At 43.4% G+C, this 19,237-nt stretch overlaps 1 protein-coding gene across 2 annotated transcripts in view; it reads right to left on the minus strand.

The window, feature by feature from the left end:
- The window catches only part of dpp3 (dipeptidyl-peptidase 3), a 42,860-nt gene extending 24,470 nt beyond the window's left edge, over nucleotides 1-18,390 (minus strand). Inside the window, exons 1-9 of one of the 2 annotated variants that reach the window (XM_079507731.1) lie at nucleotides 17,758-18,390; nucleotides 14,606-14,767; nucleotides 13,627-13,771; nucleotides 12,929-13,018; nucleotides 12,053-12,190; nucleotides 6,812-6,886; nucleotides 5,616-5,706; nucleotides 3,146-3,276; nucleotides 2,403-2,533 (exon numbers count right to left, since the gene is read on the minus strand). In XM_079507731.1, coding sequence (XP_079363857.1) covers nucleotides 2,403-2,533; nucleotides 3,146-3,276; nucleotides 5,616-5,706; nucleotides 6,812-6,886; nucleotides 12,053-12,190; nucleotides 12,929-13,018; nucleotides 13,627-13,771; nucleotides 14,606-14,767; nucleotides 17,758-17,933 — 1,139 coding nt within the window. In that variant the 5' untranslated portion in view covers nucleotides 17,934-18,390. Of the gene's footprint in view, nucleotides 1-2,402; nucleotides 2,534-3,145; nucleotides 3,277-5,615; nucleotides 5,707-6,811; nucleotides 6,887-12,052; nucleotides 12,191-12,928; nucleotides 13,019-13,626; nucleotides 13,772-14,605; nucleotides 14,768-17,228; nucleotides 17,368-17,757 lie in introns of those variants that run through there. The other variant, XM_079507732.1, reaches the window with a different exon arrangement.
- Nucleotides 18,391-19,237: the final 847 nt, after the last annotated feature.

Consider the following 19,237-nt stretch of genomic DNA (forward strand, 5'->3'; position numbering starts at 1 on the left):
GATCCCCTGGATCCAGTTCCAACTAGATTACTCAAAGAGGTCCTGCCCCCGGTTGGTACATCCCTGCTCAATATGATCAATATGTCCCTGGTGACAGGCTACGTGCCACAATCCTTTAAGGTAGCTGTAATCAAACCTCTTCTCAAAAAGCCTACTCTTGACTCAGTCATTCTAGCTAACTATAGACCCATATCAAACCTTCCATTTCTCTCCAAAATCCTCGAGAAAGCAGTCGCCAAACAGTTATGTGACTTTCTACATAACAACAATATATTCGAAGGCTTTCAGTCAGGCTTCAGAGCTAACCATAGCACTGAGACGGTATTGCTGAGAGTTTCAAATTACCTCCTGACTGCAGCAGATAATAACCTCCTCTCTGTACTGGTGTTGCTGGACCTTAGTGCTGCATTCGACACTATTGACCACCACATTCTCCTACAGAGACTGGAGCACCTGGTTGGCATCAAGGATGTCGCACTGAAATGGTTCGAGTCCTATCTGTCTGACCGATTTCAGTTTGTTAATGTCAATGACGGATCCTCAACACGTGAAAAGGTCAAATACGGAGTTCCACAAGGCTCTGTGCTGGGACCAATACTTTTCTCTTTATATATGCTCCCTCTGGGTAACATCATCAGGGAACACTCTATAGATTTCCACTGTTACGCGGACGACACAACTATATCTATCGATGAAACCGAACGAAACGGACCAACTAGTCAAACTTCAAGCATGTCTTAAAGACATAAAGAGTTGGATGACCCGTAATTACCTACTCCTCAACTCTGACAAAACGGAAGTTATCATTATTGGCCCTAAGCCCCTAAGAGACAAACTAGCCGACGAGAACTTTTCCCTAGATGGCATTACCTTGGCCTCCAAGGCCACTGTAAAGAATCTGGGAGTTATCTTTGATCAAGATATGTCCTTCAAATCTCACATCAAACAAATCTCAAAGACTGCCTTTTTTCACCTGCGTAATATTGCAAAGGTTAGGCACATCCTGTCCAAAAATGACGCAGAAAAACTTGTCCACGCATTTGTTACCTCAAGGCTGGACTACTGCAACTCGCTATTGCCCAAGTAAGTCTCTGAAAAGCCTACAGCTAGTTCAAAATGCTGCGGCGCGTGTGCTGACAGGTACCAGAAGAAGAGACCATATCACTCCTTCACTGGCCTCTCTACACTGGCTCCCGGTTAAATACAGAATAGAGTTCAAAATTCTTCTCCTCACCTACAAAGCTCTCAATGGTCAGGCACCACAATATCTCAAAGAACTCATCGATCCCTACAAACCAAATAGAACAACAGTGCGTTTACAGTATGCAAATATGCTTACTGTCCCAAAAATATCAAAAGTTACAATAGGAGGCAGGGCGTTTAGGTCCCAGGCACCTCAGCTGTGGAACCTTCTCCCGGCTTCGGTCCGTGGGGCTGACACGCTCTGCACATTCAAGACTAGGTTGAAAACCTTTCTCTATGACAAAGCCTATAGCTAGACTTGTCTCCAGTACTCGCTCACCCGATAAAGTCATAAGGGTGAGAACTGAGTAAGGGGAACCTCCCACCAAACCCCGCACCTGTGCTGTGTGTCTGCTAAATACCATGATTGTACATTGTTTGTGTGGGTTTGTCTCCCAGCAGTGCTTGTAATATACACCGTATAGGCTCCAGTAAGGCCTGCCACTAATCCAACTCCTTCCCCGGAGTCTCTTTTTGTCCTCCACTTCGCAGTTCCGTGGACCTCTAATATTAACCCCCAACTGACTGCCGAGTGTGACCGTGGACCAGGCCGTGGACCAGGCCACTTCATGGAGCCCAGCAGTCTCCCAGCAGTTCTTGTAATATACACTGTATAGGCTCCAGTAAGGCCTGCCACTAACCCAACATCCGGGGAATCCTTCCCTGGAGTCTCTTTTTGTCCTCCACTTCGCAGTTCCGTGGACCTCTAATATTAACCCCTAACTGACTGCCGAGTGTGACCGTGGACCAGGCCACTTCATGGAGCCCACCAGAAGTGTGACCGTGGAACCGGCCTCACAGTGCACGACCTGGACCAGATGTGGACCAGGCCCCTCCATGGAGCCCACCCTGTCTATCTCTCTTCTATTCTTTCTTCCTATTCCCCTCTACCCTCCCCCCCCTCTCCCCCGACACGGTCGAGGCAGATGGCCGCCCACCCTAGAGTCGGGTTCTGCCTGACGTTTCTTCCTAAAGGGGAGTTTTTCGTTACCATTGTCGTAATATTGCTTGCTCTGGGTGGATCTTTGTTGGTTGTAAAGTGTCTTGAGACAACTTGTTGTGATTTGACACTTTAATAAAATTGAATTGAATTGAATTGAATTTACACCCTCGTGTTCCTCGTTTGTGGCGGGCCTCGTGTTAATTACAAAAAAGGTTACCTCTCTACGATTGGTCCCTTGTCTTTGATCCAGTAGCGGGAGCCCTCCTTGTGGGCGTCGACCGAGCCGAAGGTGAAACTGCGGCAGTATTCCTCCAGCATCCGCCGCTGGTTGTCGTTGGCGGCGTGCGCCTGTCGACCAATCACAGAACGGCGTCACAAATTACCACAAGTTACCACATGCATCCGTCGCTTTCGGTCTTGGTCGTGAACAGTGACGTTACATTGCCTCTTAACACTTCTGATGCTAACGACATGTATACATGTCTTATCAAATAAAACTGCTGCCTAGCACCACTGATATACAACACGCGTATTTCAGAAAACTGTTTTAGACATTTTAGTCTTAATGCAGTGGTTTTCAACCAGTGGTCCTCGAGGGGGTTCCAGGTGGTCCCCAGCTAAATGATGGAGTTGGTAAGAGTTAAATTATTGTTAAACATCTGCATTACTTCAGTTAATTTACAAGAAGTCTACACAATTAAAGAATAAAGAAGAATTGTTATTTTGATAAACATTTGCCTGTTCTCTCTCCTAATGGTACCAACATCAATACAGCATGGAATTGTGGACAGAATCTCATCCAACGATAACAACATACCGGTATTCTAAGTTTTGGGTTTGAGAGGCTAAATCTCATCAAATGGTGGTCCGTGGCTCAAAAGCTGAATACATAATGGGCATTGAAATCAAACCACTGTGTTACTGGGTTCCAAAGGTCCATGGGCCTGTTCCTCCACTGACCTGTGCTTGTTGGAGGTAGTGGCTGACCTTCTCCATCAGAGGAGCGTAGTCGCCTCTCTTCACCTGGAAGTCTTTGCCCTCGAACGTGAAGTCGCCACAGCGCGACGCACATTCCCCCTCTGTGGCGCAGTCTGTGGAAACAGATCACAGACGTTGGCTTACAGTAGTCTCAACAAAGCTCAAAACAAGTACAGTAGGTGGCGGTGGCTCAGGGGTGGCCGGATGGTAGCCTCGGAAACCCAGATGTTTTTATTTCCAGGGAGGGAAAGAAAAGTCTGGGTCCGAGTCCACTTCAATTCGGCATAGAGTAGTGCAAACATCTCTCACTCTCTGCTGATTTCTGATCGTCTGCACCTTTGTTAAATTGACACACACACGTAAACACACACACACTCGTCTCTCTCTCTTTCTCTCTCTGTCGCTCTAAGTAATTAGTCTCATGTCTAGCAGCTGCGCATAGTTTCTCCCGGCGGATCCTGCCAGGAGAAACTATGCCATAAAAAGCATAGGTGAGTTCCAGGCTAGCCGGATGGTAACCGTAAGGTTCCCAGTTCGAACCCGGGCTCCACCAGAGTTACTGTCGAAGTGTCCTTGAGCAAGACACTGAACCCCTAATTGCTCCTGATGTGCTGGTTGGTGCCTTGCATGGTTTCCTCCGGCATCGGTGTATGAATGTGTGTGAATGTAATGCACAATCTATGTAAAGCGCCTTGGATAAAGGCGCTATATAAATGCACCATTTAGGTGTAGAGGCGCGAAAGTTGATCGAAAGATAAGATCCATTTCCGGGGGGAGAATCTTAAATGTAGTTTTTTCCCCCAAAGATACCATAAATAGCAGATCTAACAACGCATGTCATGGCAATGTATTTCGAGCTTGTAGATAAGATATTTTTTTGTGGGGTTTTTCTTCGACTTCTACTCCTAGCAATAACTAGCAATAACAAACACTGGTCCTTTAAAACCAGGATCAAATATGTTTAAACAAACACACAAAACTGAGGGGAAAAAAATGTTAGAATTAGAAAAACGGGGGGGAAAAATGAAAGAAAATAAATGACAATGACCGAGGTCACAACAAGAGATGAAAAAGACTCTCACATCCCAACACCATGGTGGTTAAAGACTCTCACATCCCAACACCATGGTGGTTGCGTGCTTGTTCCAAGAATACACCATGACACAGAAACATCCACTAAAACAAATAGCTGCCGTTAAAAAAGATGTTTTATTTGCAGAAGTGGTAAAGTTCCGTGCCACGCGGTCTGTTCTGAGGAATCTCAGGAATCTCACACTTCTGACCTCAGAAGTCAAAAGAAGGACATTAAAATAAGTGGCTTGACTGAAGGAGTGAAGGATGTGCATCTTTGGCCAGTAGAACAAAAAACGTATAAAAACTAGGGATGCACCGAAAGGGCAAGGGTTTCTTGGTAGAAACCGAATACCGAATATAGGAAACAGTTGGCCGAAAACCGAATATCCGAATATGATTAATATTATATATATCTTTTTTCCTACCATTGCTGTTACCTTAAAGCTACCTGATTTATGGCAAAATAAATGGTTATGGCAAAACTTAAATAATAATCACTATTATGGGTCCATAAAACATTTATTCAGCTCTTTTGAATGCATTAATTGCATACACTATTCGGTGATATATTTTCTGCCTATTCGGGCCGAAACCAAATAGGCCGAAAATGCATTTTTAGCCATTTTCTGCCGAATATTTTCTGCCGAATATTTTCTGCCGAATATTTTCTGCGGCCGAATATTCGGTGCATCACTAATAAAAACGTAGTCGGACAAATGTATATATACAGTTATTATTCAATGTAGAATATGACTGCAATTATTATGCTGAATCTGGCTGACTTAATCAACCACTAAATAACCCCACTTCATACTGTGGTTACACACGGAAATAGCAGATCTACAAGCTCACAACGCGTCACAGAGCAATACGTTGCGGAGCTTGTAGATCTACCGTTTTTTTATGAAGATGTTTTTAGTTATTTTGTTTATAACGACGCTAGGGATGCCAGGTTGGAGGTGGTTTATCCCATTCAGGACGGTAACCCCTTTTGGTGTTTTAAGCATTATGTTATACTTTAGCTATTGAAAAATAGCAGATCTTGTAGATCTGCTATTTTTTGAAAAATCTTGAAAATGTGGCTCAAATCTTTGAATATATATTCTTTCAGAGTGAACGTTTTTAGTCTTAATCTTTGCTTCTGGGAGGAGGGTCCCTGGAACAACATATTTTCAGATTTTTTTTTCCAGCCAAATACAAATAATTCTGGGGGTCCGTGACGTGATGAAGGTTGAGCACTGCTGACACAGAAACATAGGTTTGTCAGAAAACTTTTAGGATTTAGAGGACTTTTTTTTTTAAAGAATCGGCCCCAGGTCTAAATGGGTCATTTGTGCAACTATGATAAAACACAAGAAAAGAAAAGAAAAACCCTGACCTTTCTGCACAGCCGATGCCAGGCGCACCTCGTAACAAGCCTTTCCTCCATTCTCCCTCTTGAACAGACGCGTGTTGTAGGCAGACAGGTTCTAGAAGACGGAACAAAATACACAAACAAATCCACTAATCAAAGAAAGAAAAGTAATTGAAAAAAATCGTACCTTATCTACAAGCTCACAACGCATTGCGTCTAACATGTTGAGAGCTTGTAGATCTGCTAGCCTTCAAAGCCATTAGCTTGAGCTCCACGATTCATGAATCACTGACACTTTTATTGAATTGTAGTCCTGTTAGGTTGTGTTTACATTAGAGTTGTAGTCCTGTTAGGTTGTGTTTACATTAGAGTTGTAGTCCTGTTAGGTTGTGTTTACATTAGAGTTGTAGTCCTGTTAGCTTGTGTTTACATTTGCGCTGTGGCACAGCTACGATACGTCACCAGTATTCATATTCAATTATTGACTCGCTTTGTTTTGGTTTTATTGTTAAATTATTGACTTATTCAATGCTTGCATTATTCTATTTAGCAGCCTGCAATGGGACATAAAAAGCGAAGGTGTGTTTTCGCCATCTGGCACTGGGTGATCACGCCAGCCCTTGGAAAACGACCAAGTGATTCCGTACCTGAAAAGCTAGCCCACCCCCGTCTTGACTGAAAGGAAGAGACCAGAAGTGCTCAGTCGCCCCCGAACTGTGGAACGCTCTCCCCGCCCACCTGAGAGCCCCACAGTCGGTCCACTTTTAAGAGGACTAAAAACTTTCCCTTTTTACCAAAGCATTTTTATAGCCTTGCCCTTATGTTTCAAATGTTCCCGTTTCTATTAGATGTTTTTATAATGGTGTGTTGTTTCTTCTGCTTTTATTTCATTTGCTGTAGCACTTTGAGATTCGGACGAATATGAAGTGCGTTATAAATAAAATCCATTATTATTATTATTTTTATTAGAAGTGGTCTGCCAGAGCCCCTGCAGTCTGGGGGCGCGTTGTGTTCTGTGGTCACAACACAAAATTCTATCCGGTATGAGGCTGTGGTGGATGCGGACATGATGCTTGTCAGGTTGAAAAGAAAAAAGATATATATATAGACAAACGGAGTTCCTTTTGCAAATGTGTCTTAAATGTAGCTGTGGTGGATGAAGGAGTATATGACTATTCAGAGAGACCCGGTAGGATGTGAAGGGCTCGCTGGATGCTGACCTGTGAGTCCAGGAACCTTTGGGCCAGCTCAGCGTCCTCCAAAGCACAGTTCCCTGAGAAATAGGTGGTAATTCCCTGCAGCACACAGAGAGGAGGAAGACATTAGTAACCATAACCCGGTAGTTGGAATGCATCTTTTTAAAAACTGTTTAGGTGCCACCCACGAGATCACGAGATGAAACTAACCATGTACTGGTTGCCACCAACGACAAACCGAGATTTTATTTTAATTAATATTATTTATTTATTTTTATTTTTAATCCATATTTTGAAAATTCCTTTAATCTGGTATGCAGGTGATGACATGCACATGACATGCAGAATATAATTACATTTTCTTTCTTTCATTTATAATGGGGACAGTGGCACCCAGGACCAAAACTGGTGTCCACCCCCTGGCACTTAAAGGGGCATTCCACTCATTTTCAACATTTTACTATGTCATTAATATACCTTAGAGCTGTTGTGTAGAAATAATGAATAAGTCCCCCTATTCTGTGTTTCCTAGAACTGGAGGTCTGAAAAAAATCATTAACATGGTGAAACACATCTTGATGACATCATCAAGATGTGTTTCACCATGTTAATGATTTTTAAGGTACATTAATGACATAGTAAAATGTTGAAAATGAGTGGAATGCCCCTTTAAGGAGTTTAAAAAGGCTTTGTTAACCCATTTTTGGCGGGAACCCCATTTGGTGTTTTAAGCATTATGTTATGCTTTAGCTATTGGAAAATCACCAAAATGTGGCGCAAATCTTTGAATGTATATTCTTACAGAACGAACGTTTTTAACTCAAGTCTTTGCTCCCTGGAACTACATATTTTCAGATGGGGGTCGGCGGCCAAATACAGATAGTTTTTGGGGTCCTTGACATGAAATATTGAGCACCACTGATATAGAAACATAGGCATTTCAGAAAACTGTCAGGACATTTTTTTTATTTTGACGTCAGGCCTAAATGGGTTTAATAAAACAAAAACATTATTTTGTTAAAAGGTTAAAAGCACTATTATGATAGCAATTATTGCTAGTATAGATAGAGTGTTTGTTCATTACATTTTCGGGTGGATTGCAGCCACATTTTTATGGTGTTCCAGTTCCAATTTTGTCTGCTCATTTCTTTGCGTCATCACTACCAATTCCACTTGTTTAATCTCTATCCTGTCCGACTTCTCTAGGCCTGATTGGATAAAAATGGCATCCAGACCTCAAAATGCATTTTTATTGTTTAATGAAGAGCTGGAGAGACATGGAGACTCCCGTTACTGAACTAACACTCTATAGTGCACCAAAGTCTGACGTCAATATCGGTAGAGGCGCAAATCCTGACTGAGAGAAAACGCTATCGTTACTGCTACTGAATTAGTTACATTTTCGCTAGAAACAGACATATATGAGTGACTGACTGTCGCAAACGACACAGAGCCACCTCCCTGACAATAACACAGAGACAGCTTGCTTATTTTTGGACCACAATGCTTATACGAGACGATTTTAAGATGACCCCATGTTATTCTCCATAGAGAAATTACTTCCGTGAACCAGGGGAATCGAGGGGACGAGCGAGTGACGTCAGGCTTCGGCGCTCTATAGCAATTAGTACAATTTACAATTTAGGCATTTAGCAGACGCTCTTAATCCAGAGCGACTTACATTAGGCAGGAACAAAAGTATGGGAATACATCACATATATAGAATGCATTTATCAAGAAACATGCGTAAGCTAAGAACGTAACTAGAACATATCTATGACACTATACATATTAACTATACATATATACTATACTATCTATTATACATTTGAAAACATGTGCCCAAGCCCAGGAAAGGAACATAAAGTCACCAGCTACTACGTCACTGACACGCTGCAACACGCTGCAACACACACTGCAACAACACACTAACACGACACAGCCTTACCCTCCGCGTCGATCCACGGCTATCTCCTCATGTCGCGCCGCACGGCCACACTCAACGACACCCGCGTAAAAACTGTCATTGCACTGACACTACAGCCGCCTCCCGTCCAGACTCACAAACAACATCAATATCAATAATAAACACAAACACGCCACAAGCACCGACACCCCCGCCTAATTTGTTGCCAGGTCTATGAAAACAAGCCCAGAAAAAATGCCATTCAACACGCTACTTACAACTCGCTTACAATTCGCGGACCTGGCAACACTGCATCCTGTTTTCCCATTGGCTACGGTTGCTACAACACGCATTTGCACTGCATCTTGGGAGCAACACAGCTTAATGTAGGGGTCACCGATTGCTGTGCTACATCCCCCTCATGTTCTCACCACCCCGTTCGGCTACACCACACACACTAACCTACACCATTCTCCACATGCAACACAGGGCCCTTATTGGCTAGCCCCCTCACATGGCGATCCCCACGCAACAAAACACAGGCCAGCCACACACACACACCCACCCACACACACACAACGCCCACGTTCGGAAATATCGCACTGAGCGCACTGTGCAAACCTGCCGTGGTACAAGCGGGACAAACCGACGCGCATATATGGACACGAACAACAACAACAACAACACTACACGCACACGCGCGCGCACCAACAACACACAGCTACGTACAGTGTGTGTGCATGCGTGCGTGCGCGGGGGGGGAATTTGGATCGCCTCGCGATGCAGCGAAAATGCCACTACACTACACAGGGCTCGACAGTGCGACTAGGTACTCGCATTTGCGCCTTACTACATCACCGTGCGAGCTGTAACATTCACTTTGTACCACCGGTGCGACTACACAATCCGAACTTTAAAGCTACACGTTGCGCAGTTTACATCCAAAAGAATGTGTCACTCTCTCGGTTCTGCACCGCTGCTGGAGAAGTATAGCACTGTCGCAGGCAGCGCAACTAATCCCCCCCCCCCCACACACACACCCCAGACACGGAGGAGAGAGAAGAGAGCGAGAGAGACAGAGAGCACACACGTGAGTCCTGCAAATTATATTGACCCAATATTAATTTGTACAACCTAGCAAAGCATAAGATATGATGGTTTGGAGAATAGGCTGGTCTCTCTTTTTACAAGACATAAGCCATTGCATACAGGTTCTCAACCTTTTTAATTTCAAGGACCCCCATAACTCTGAGAGTAAAACCAAATGGACCCATAAGAGTCCCATTTGATTCCATTTGTACAGTATCAGAGTTAAACGTTATAAAAGAGTCCATTTGGTTCCATTTGTACACTCTCAGAGTTACAGACCTGTAGGGTCCACTTGGTTCCATTTGTACACTCTCAGAGTTACAGACCTATAATGGGTCCATTTGGAACCCCCTCAAGGAACCATGAGGGTCCCTGGATCACACCTTTGACAGCCACTGCTTTACATCTATACATAACTAATATAGAGCATATTTGATCCATTTATTGTTATGGATAAGAACAACACTACACGCGCGCGCGCGCGCGCACACGCGCTGCAACACAAAACAGCTGCATAAAACGCGTGTCACTGTGGACTTCTGTATCTGTGGACTTCTGTATCGCAACGCGGGGCAACGCAACTCTGGGATGAGCGGGCCGAAGGCCCGCGAAATTCTAGTGCTATACATATGTAGGCTACTATGATGTGCTATGACTATATACAATGCAATTATTGTGCTGTCTACATGACATGCTATAAGTCTGTTTCAAATGCTATCTAAGTCTAAAAAGTGCTATCTAAGGGGGTAGGATAAGTGCTATGGGCCATGATGGAGTCTGAAAAGGTGGGTCTTCAGACTACGGCGGAAGATTGGGAGTGATGCCGCAGTTCTGACTGCAACGGGGAGTGCATTCCACAATTTTGGGGCCAGAAGGGAGAAGAGTTTGGGACGTGTGGAGCGTTGGCCCGGCGTTTTTAGTGAGGGTACTTCCAGCTTTCCTGCGTTGGCTGATCTGAGTGCGCGGGAGGGTTTGTAGTAGGGATGCCAAACGACTCATATTTGGCCAATCGATAAATCGAGGCCGCAAATCGACGAGTCGATCGACTTTTTTTCCTATTTATTTTCCATTATTTTTTATTTTTTTATTTTTGTTGTTGCTGCGCAGCAGTTGAGGAGAACGCAACTATGCATTCCTTTAAGCAACACAACTTCTGCAGCTGCATCCATATGTTTAGAATTTGCATCAATGATCAAAGCCCAATAATAAAAAATAAACTTTATTTTGTAAACAACGACACTGAAGGAGCAGCGGCGCTATCGGCTGCTATGCTATCAGCTAGTCCCAACTCAAGTGTCTGCAGCAGCCTGTCACAAGTCCCGTAATGAACTGATACGGGACGCACGTTGTTCCGTATTTTAATGTCGGGTCGGGGAATAAATACAGTATGAATGACGGCGGGATTTATTTGACAACGCTGTCCTGCTTTCTTCACGAGAAGAGAAGAGCGCTCACAGCTCAGAACAGAGCGGACCTGTCTTTGAGAGTGAGCAATGAGATGCATTGCGAACCTGGGGTCTGGGGGCTCAGAGCTGCAGCCATTGGCTCATGATACGAGCACACGACCAATGGGACAGAGCATTCAGTGTTGCTAAGATACCCTTCCCCTTCACCCCACACCCTTGGACGATGGCGCTCTAACTGTACTGTAGCCAGGGCATGCGAGGTGTGAGGTGCGGCGCTGACGGGCGCAAAAAAAATAAAAAATAAAATAAAAACGATTTTTCGACTCATACGTTTTTGAGTCGCGGAAGGCATGAGTCGAAAATCGAGTCGATTTTCAACTTTTTTCAACATCCCTAGTTTGTAGGGTTCAATCATGCTTGCAAGATATGGGGGAGCCATACCTTTGGTTGCTTTGAATGCCAGCATCAGAGTTTTGTATTCTGTGCGGGCAGCGACTGGGAGCCAGTGCAGGGAGCGGAGCAGGGGGGAGACATGTGAGAATTTTGGCTGGTTGAAGACCAGACGAGCTGCGGCATTTTGGATCATTTGGAGAGGCTTAAGTGCACATGCCGGTAGGCCAGTAAGGAGCGAATTACAATAGTCAAGTTTTGACACTTATTTTAACCAAAGAGAATCACTTAGCCTACCGTTAAACGACCACACACACACACACACACACACACACACACACACACACACACACACACACACACACACACACACACACACACACACACACACACACACACACACACACACACACACACACACACACACACACACACACACACACACACACACACACACACACACACACACGTTACCTTGTCCCCCAAGCCCAGCTGTTTCTGTCTGGTTTCCAGTGAGTAGAGGAGCGGAGCACAGCTGTCCCACAGAGCCTCCATGTCACTGGGCTTCTCCTGGAACGCCTGGCTGGCCCACACCAGAGCCTTCAGCTTGTCCTGGGTCACGCATACACACAGAAATATACGTAAGGAGACACACAATGAGAAAATACCATTACCATGTCAACATTCATTAGAAAACTGTACAGGGAGGGGGGCAGTGAAAGACAAATAATGGTGAATGAATGGTGCATTTATATAGCGCCGTTATCCAAGGCGCTTTACAGAGATTGTGCATTACATTCACCCATTCACACAGCGATGCCGGAGCAAACCATGCAAGGCACCAACCTGTCTTGCTCAAGGACACTTCGACACCAACTCTGGGGGAGCCCACCTTAGAGTATATATTAATAGAGACGGCACCGGATTCCTCCTCCCATCCACTTTTCCACGATTTAACTCCTCCTTCCGGGTAGGAACAGAGTGCATTCTGGGATGGATTGCCCCAATAACATGAACGCGCTGGTCGTTGACTATCATTGCGCCGCTTGCGCGCGTTCACGTATGACACATTCGTTCACGTGTCATGGGCCCAATAACATGAACGTGCGCAATGATAGTCAACGGGCTCGTGCTGCAATGACAAATTCGGCCACTATGTCCATTTCCCCTCAGGGTTTCCTCCGGGCGCTGTCTCTATTAATATATACTCTAAGGAGCCCACAGGGTTCGAACTGGGAACCTTGAGGTTGCCATCCAGCCGCCCCAAATACAATGACATACTGTGCAGTCATATAATACTATACATGATTCTCTCTGTGTTAGAATCCTCTCTAGAGCCTGCCTCGGTACCTTGGGGAGGTTGGGGATGAACTTGGTGTCTCCAAAAGACTTGTAGTTTCCCATGTTGGCGTACAGACCCGCTGCATACACCAAGAAAGCCTGGACAAGACACAATGTAGACAAAACATTAGGAGGGGCTGCCACAATTACATAATCGCCTAATCACAACTATTTGAGACAATCTTGCATAATTGTCATAATCAAGCTTGTAAATTGGCTAATCAAATTGATCTTAAGTAATCGTACGTGTTTATGTAGCAGTGTGTGGATGTTTGCATGTGGCCACCAAAAGGGGTTCCCGTCAAGACACAACATCTTAACTTATTCAGGACGGGAACCCCTTTTGGTGTTTTAATGATTATGTTATGCTTTAGCTATTGAAAAATAGCAGATCTATAAGCTCATAGCACGGCACAGATTTTTGAAGAATCTTGAAAAAATGTCACGCACATCTTTGAATATATATTCTTTCAGAGCAAACGTTTTTAACTCAAATCTTTGCTTCTGGGGGGGTCCCTGGAACTACATATTTTCAGATGGGGGTCCACGGCCAAATACAGATAATTCTGGGGGTTGTTGACATGAAAAAGGTTGAGCATCACTGATATACATAGGTTTTATTTTTCAGAAAACTGTTATTTCTTTTAGAATCGGTTAGTTTCACAGAGAAAATGAGAATCACGGTGGGAGGGTTAGGGTCAACGCACCTGGTACTCTTCGGGGTTGAGTCCGGCTGCCACGCCAACCTGCTCCAGCTGGGCGGGCGTCTGTTTGCGGAAGATTCTCTGCAGCAGGACGAAGATGTCGGTGGATTCTGGTGAGGTCTGCAGCAGCACGGCCAGCCCACCGTACCTGAGAACGACCATTTCAATGTGTCATTCTAGTAAGATAGCATGATGTAAACGTATGTACATAGTGTGTCTTCGGTAGAAAGAAATTGCTGAAAATTGGCCGTTTTCACAAGCCTAGTGGGAAAAAGTGCCACGGTGGTCAAATGAAGTTTATAGGGTTTAAGTGGTTAAATAATAGATTCAAACTTAAATGTACATGTCACCAAAAGCTGAACTACGACATCACCCTTAACCCATTTTGGGCGGGAACCCCTTTTGGTGTTTTAAACATTGTTATAATTTAGCTTTTGAAAAATAGCAGATCTACAAGCTCGTAGCACGCCACTCTGCTATTTTTGAAAAATCGCGGAAAATGTGCCGCAAATTTGAATCTACATTTTTAACTCAAATCTTTGCTTCTGGGGAGGTCCCTGGAACAACAATATTTTCAGGTGGGGGTCGGAGGCCAATTACAATTTTTGGGGTCTTTCAGAAAACTGGGGGATTTAGAAGATTTTTTTTTTAATTTCGACGTCAGGCCTAAGTGGGTTAAGAAAAATCCTAAATGTACATGAAATCTCAAACAAGGCCGGAAAACAAAAGGAGATGGGACAAATGGCCACCTAAATGTATTCTACCATTAGAAATGTCAAGACATTCAAATAATTAAAAGATGTGCACTACATTTTGCTATTAAACTACACTTTTCGCAATATATACATACACACTACTGACCCATTATCAGCAACCCCAGGCAGAAATGTTGTCAAATCTCCCAATAATTCAGCGGAGAAGGGACAAAATGTACCAGCCCTAAGTTCAAATCTGTGTCCTAATGCTATGCACTGCATCGTACCATGCTGCGCGGGACAGGTAGTGGGAGTACATCTTCTCTCGCGGCGACAGTAGCTGGAAGGCCTCGCGGCAGTCCAGCGCAGAGATGCCGATGTCATTAGGGAGGTAGTACTGGGAGTCGACCATCTTCAGGGCTGATGGGGGTAACACTGGTAAGGAGGAACTGGAAGCAGGGAACACAGGGAGGGAGGTCAGGTAACCACATGATAACGAGAAGGATGAAGAGTTGAGTGCAAGGAGAAGAAGATAGTGTAGGACGGTAACATGTCATTGTTCCGACCTCCCATTGTTCAGAAATTACTAACCCTATCTCTAAACATAACCTCAAGCACAGGAGCAGCGCATGTTCGCCAACCAGCAGAGCATGTTCGCCAACCAGCAGCGCATGTTCGGTCTAAAAGGACTTCGGATCTATGGGGCAGTCCCCGTAGGGTGACCAGATGGACGTCCCTCTTTGCGTGGGACAGTCCCTTTTTTTCCCCTCATTTCCAAGAATTTTTAGGCGTCCCACATATTGAGACCCTGTCCCACATTGTGGCTGGCAGGCAATTGCATCAGTGTTCAAATGCCCTAATAGTTAGTCCCCTATTAGTTGGCCTTCTGTTGTAAAGCTCTCTCATTGTCTCTTCCTGAAAAATGTGTTTTAAGCCTGTTAAAATAGCATAAAAATAAAGCATGATTTTAAAACAAAATGTGAGACACCAGAGGAGTTTATAAATGATAGCCAATAGGCCTATGGTGGAATATGACATCAAGGCATTTAATAGCAACTCAAGTAGTAAGTTGCTAACCCGGTACCCCAGTATCGCTTGTGTGGGACAAGTGGGATGGGGGGACGGGGTCCCCCCATCCCACTTGTCCCACACAAGTGGGACAACTCAATTGAACAGTTTGGATCTGGTCACCCTAAGTCCCCGTGTAGGACACCATTTCAAAAATGGGTCACGGACCCATTTTTATGGGTCACGACTCGAGTAAAAATCCCATTTTCTTTTCCTACATAAAAAAATCATTTTAAAAAACAAAAACAAATCTAAGAAATGCCATGAATTAAAAAAGAAAGAAAATCAAATAATTAAGAAGTAGTGAAAACCGACAATCTACAAGCTCACAAAGCTGCGCGATGCAACACGTTATGAGCTTGTAGATCTGCCGTTTTCACTAGTTTGAGTCCCCCCCGGGCAAATGGCGATAATTTCTCTTCGGGGTCGCGAGCTAGAAAGTTTGGGAATGTCTCTAGTCAGCAACACCAGACATGTGATGTTTATGATCAGCAGTTTAAGCCATTCAGTACGGGAACCCCTTACAATGTTTCAAGCATGATGTTATACTTTAGCTATTGAAAAATAGCAGATCACGAGCTCATAGGTCTGCTATTTTTTGAAAAACGTGGCGCAATTTTTTGAATTATATATTCTTTCAGAGCGAACGTTATTCAACATCTTTTCTGACGGGGGTCCACGGTCAAATAATTCTGAGGGTCCTCGACATGAAATAGTTTGAGAACCACTGATATAGAAACAGGTTTTTCAGAAAACTGTCATGATTTAGAAGACATTAAAGAATCTGGTCTCTGGTCTAAATGGGTTAACTCATTATGGGCGGGAACCCCTTTTGGTGTTTTAAATATTATGTTGTAATTTAGCTATTGAAAAATAGCAGATCTACAAGCTTTTTGAGGTCAGGCCTAAATGGGTTAAGCGACAAACACTCAAGAGACAAACACAGAGGGTGTTTGCCTTGTACTGCCTGCAAGTCACAATTACTTCCATAGACATCCTTCTTCGTGTGAAACATTTGATTGTATATATTTAACGGAATTGTAAAATTTTAAAAAAAGCAATATGTTTTGCACCTCAACAGACAACTCGTGCTATCCTCTTTGCTATCCTCTTTGCTATCCTCTCACAAAATACCACAATTGCCATTAAAAACAATCAGATAGACTGGACTTTTAGAGTCGGCTCTTGGGCCAGGCACAGAAACACAAATCTGAAATATAGAAAGTTGTTCAGTCAAGTGTGTCCACAATATCAGGTCCATTTGGTTCCATTTCTTACAAAAGGACGAATAATAAACAATGAGGATTTTACTGTGTGCCAAAGGTTCAGAGTTAGACCCGAGTGATATATATATATATATATATATATATATATATATATAAAACTATGATGAATACAGGCATGGTCTGATTCACCACCTGCTCTACAAAGAAGCTAACGGTAATACCTTTGATAAAGCTGGAGGTAGTGGGGGAAAAACAGCTAATTCTACTATAAATCATGGACAAAATAAATATATAGCTACTGTGTAAACTAAGTACACCTCCAAGATGCATTCCTATACATTCCACCAGAACAGGATTGCTTTGACTTGTTCCTATAGTACACACACAGTACACCTATTATTATGATGCTGCTGGAGACGGCTAACGTTAGCACACATGCTAAATACAGCTGGTTAAGCAATGATGAGAGAACTTTATAAACTAAAATCGTGGTGAATAAGCAACCCCCATCATCAGACACTTCCCATATGAGTATGACCCACTTCTAGCTTGCTATTTGCATACACGGTGAATATGAAAGATTAACATTAAACACCATGAATGAACTCTAACTTACTGCCTGCTGGGTTTATACTTTTCTTTCTTCTTACTGTCAATTTGCAGTCTCACGCTGTCTCTCTGCCCTCACTTCCTGTATTCATTCAACGCGGGACTCGCCCCTCGACCAATCACGGCACTCGACTGACCGATTGACAGTCAAGAGCGACCAATCAAAAGAACACACTACAACAACCTTGTCCTGAAACTACAATAATAATGCATTTTATTTATAAAGCGCTTTACAATCTCAAAGTGCTACAGAGATTAAAAGCATGGATAAAAAAAATAAAATAAAAATAAAAGAAGCGTAAGCGACACCATTAGCAGTAAAAACAAGTTTAGGGAAAAGCTTTCTTAAAAAGGTGGGTCTTAATCAGGACATTTCCCCACATATAAGAGACAGCGCGTGGTAAAAAATATCGTTACATTGTGACCGGTAACAAACGTAAATATATAGTATTATTACATACAGACATTTCAAACAAAGTGAACATCGAGTTTCTACACACCGGTAGGTAGTGACACGAAGATTAAATAATTCTTACTAGCTCCGATAGAGTGCAGGACCGTGAGACGAGGTGGCCGAGTGGTTAAGGCGATGGACTGCTAATCCATTGTGCTCTGCACGCGTGGGTTCGAATCCCATCCTCGTCGACAGCGTTTTCCATTTTCCTATTGTTGTAGAAGATGATCTGACCACGACGTGCCGTAGCAGCAGCATTCTCCACCACGTTACAACAAAACAACAACTCGCCGTTATAAAACTGCCACCCGAGATTTTGTAAAGCCTCGCGAGTAGGCCTACTAATGGTCAGCCAGTAGGTGGCGTCCTACCCGAACAGTACACCAGTGAATATGCCTCCTCCTCCTTCAACCAACAACGCCATATATATAACTCTATGCTCCGCTTCCTCCATACACTTTATCAATCATACAGACTGGTTAAATTATAAATAACATCTTATTTGATTGCAGGTTTAGCATAAAGTCTTTCAAAAACAGCTCTAAGAGAGCAACAGGTGGCCCCTGTGAAAAGTCTAAAGCTTATCACCAGAAAATAGAAATGCCCCCGACCCAACTTTGTATCTATTTTTTCTTCTTATATTTTTTGTATTTAATACTAGCCTACTCGTGTCGTTTATACGATCTTTTAATTGTATATTATGTTTGTCTTTTAAATGTTTCGATCATGAATTGAATACAGACTAGACAGCCAGGACCCCAATGGAAGTCATAGTGCTTTATATAAAATAGCTCCAAGGCTGCGCTCTATTGCTGGTTAATTACTCAGGTTAGAACCCGCCGCAGTGGTGTCCGATTACAATTTAAACCAAATTGCTTCGACTTCTGCCTTGACTGAGCAGTATCATCCGATTATGCTTTGTCAGGATGACTGACTGAGCCACTAAGATCCATATATGGGGATATTCGACTAGGACGTTCGGTTATATGACATATATAGTAGCCTATGTACAATCCCTATATTTGGTCCGGCCGGGTTGACCTAATGCTGATATCGGATCGATGTGGTGGTAGAACCCATCTATGGATCTTATTGGCTTGTGTTAAATAACATTTTATTTGATTGCAGTTTTAGCATAAAGTCTTTCAAAACGGTTCTAAAAGAGCAACAGGTGGCAGGCTGCCTGCTGGCCCCTGTGAAAAGTCTAAGCTTATCACCAGAAATGCCCCCGCCCCAACTGTTTATTGTAGGCCTATATATATATATTTTTTTTCTTTAAATGTTTCGATCATGAATTGAATACAGACTAGACAGGACCCCAATGGAAACAAACAAGTCATAGTGCTTTATTCTTGAGTTATTTTAGCATCCTTTTGTATGCAACAGTAGGCCTACTCCTCTGTGCTTTTTATTCTTTGCAATCTCAATCAATTAAATCAATATGTCAGCAACGCCACGACAAGCAGGGAATATCGAGCCACTTGTCCAAAAATGCACATTAATTTAATAAATAAAATAGTCTATGTGTCCAAAACATCACACCCGTGTGAACTGAGTGGTGC

The sequence above is a fragment of the Electrona antarctica genome (assembly GCF_951216825.1).
Source record: "Electrona antarctica genome assembly, chromosome: 8".
In the NCBI taxonomy this organism is placed as follows: domain Eukaryota; kingdom Metazoa; phylum Chordata; class Actinopteri; order Myctophiformes; family Myctophidae; genus Electrona; species Electrona antarctica.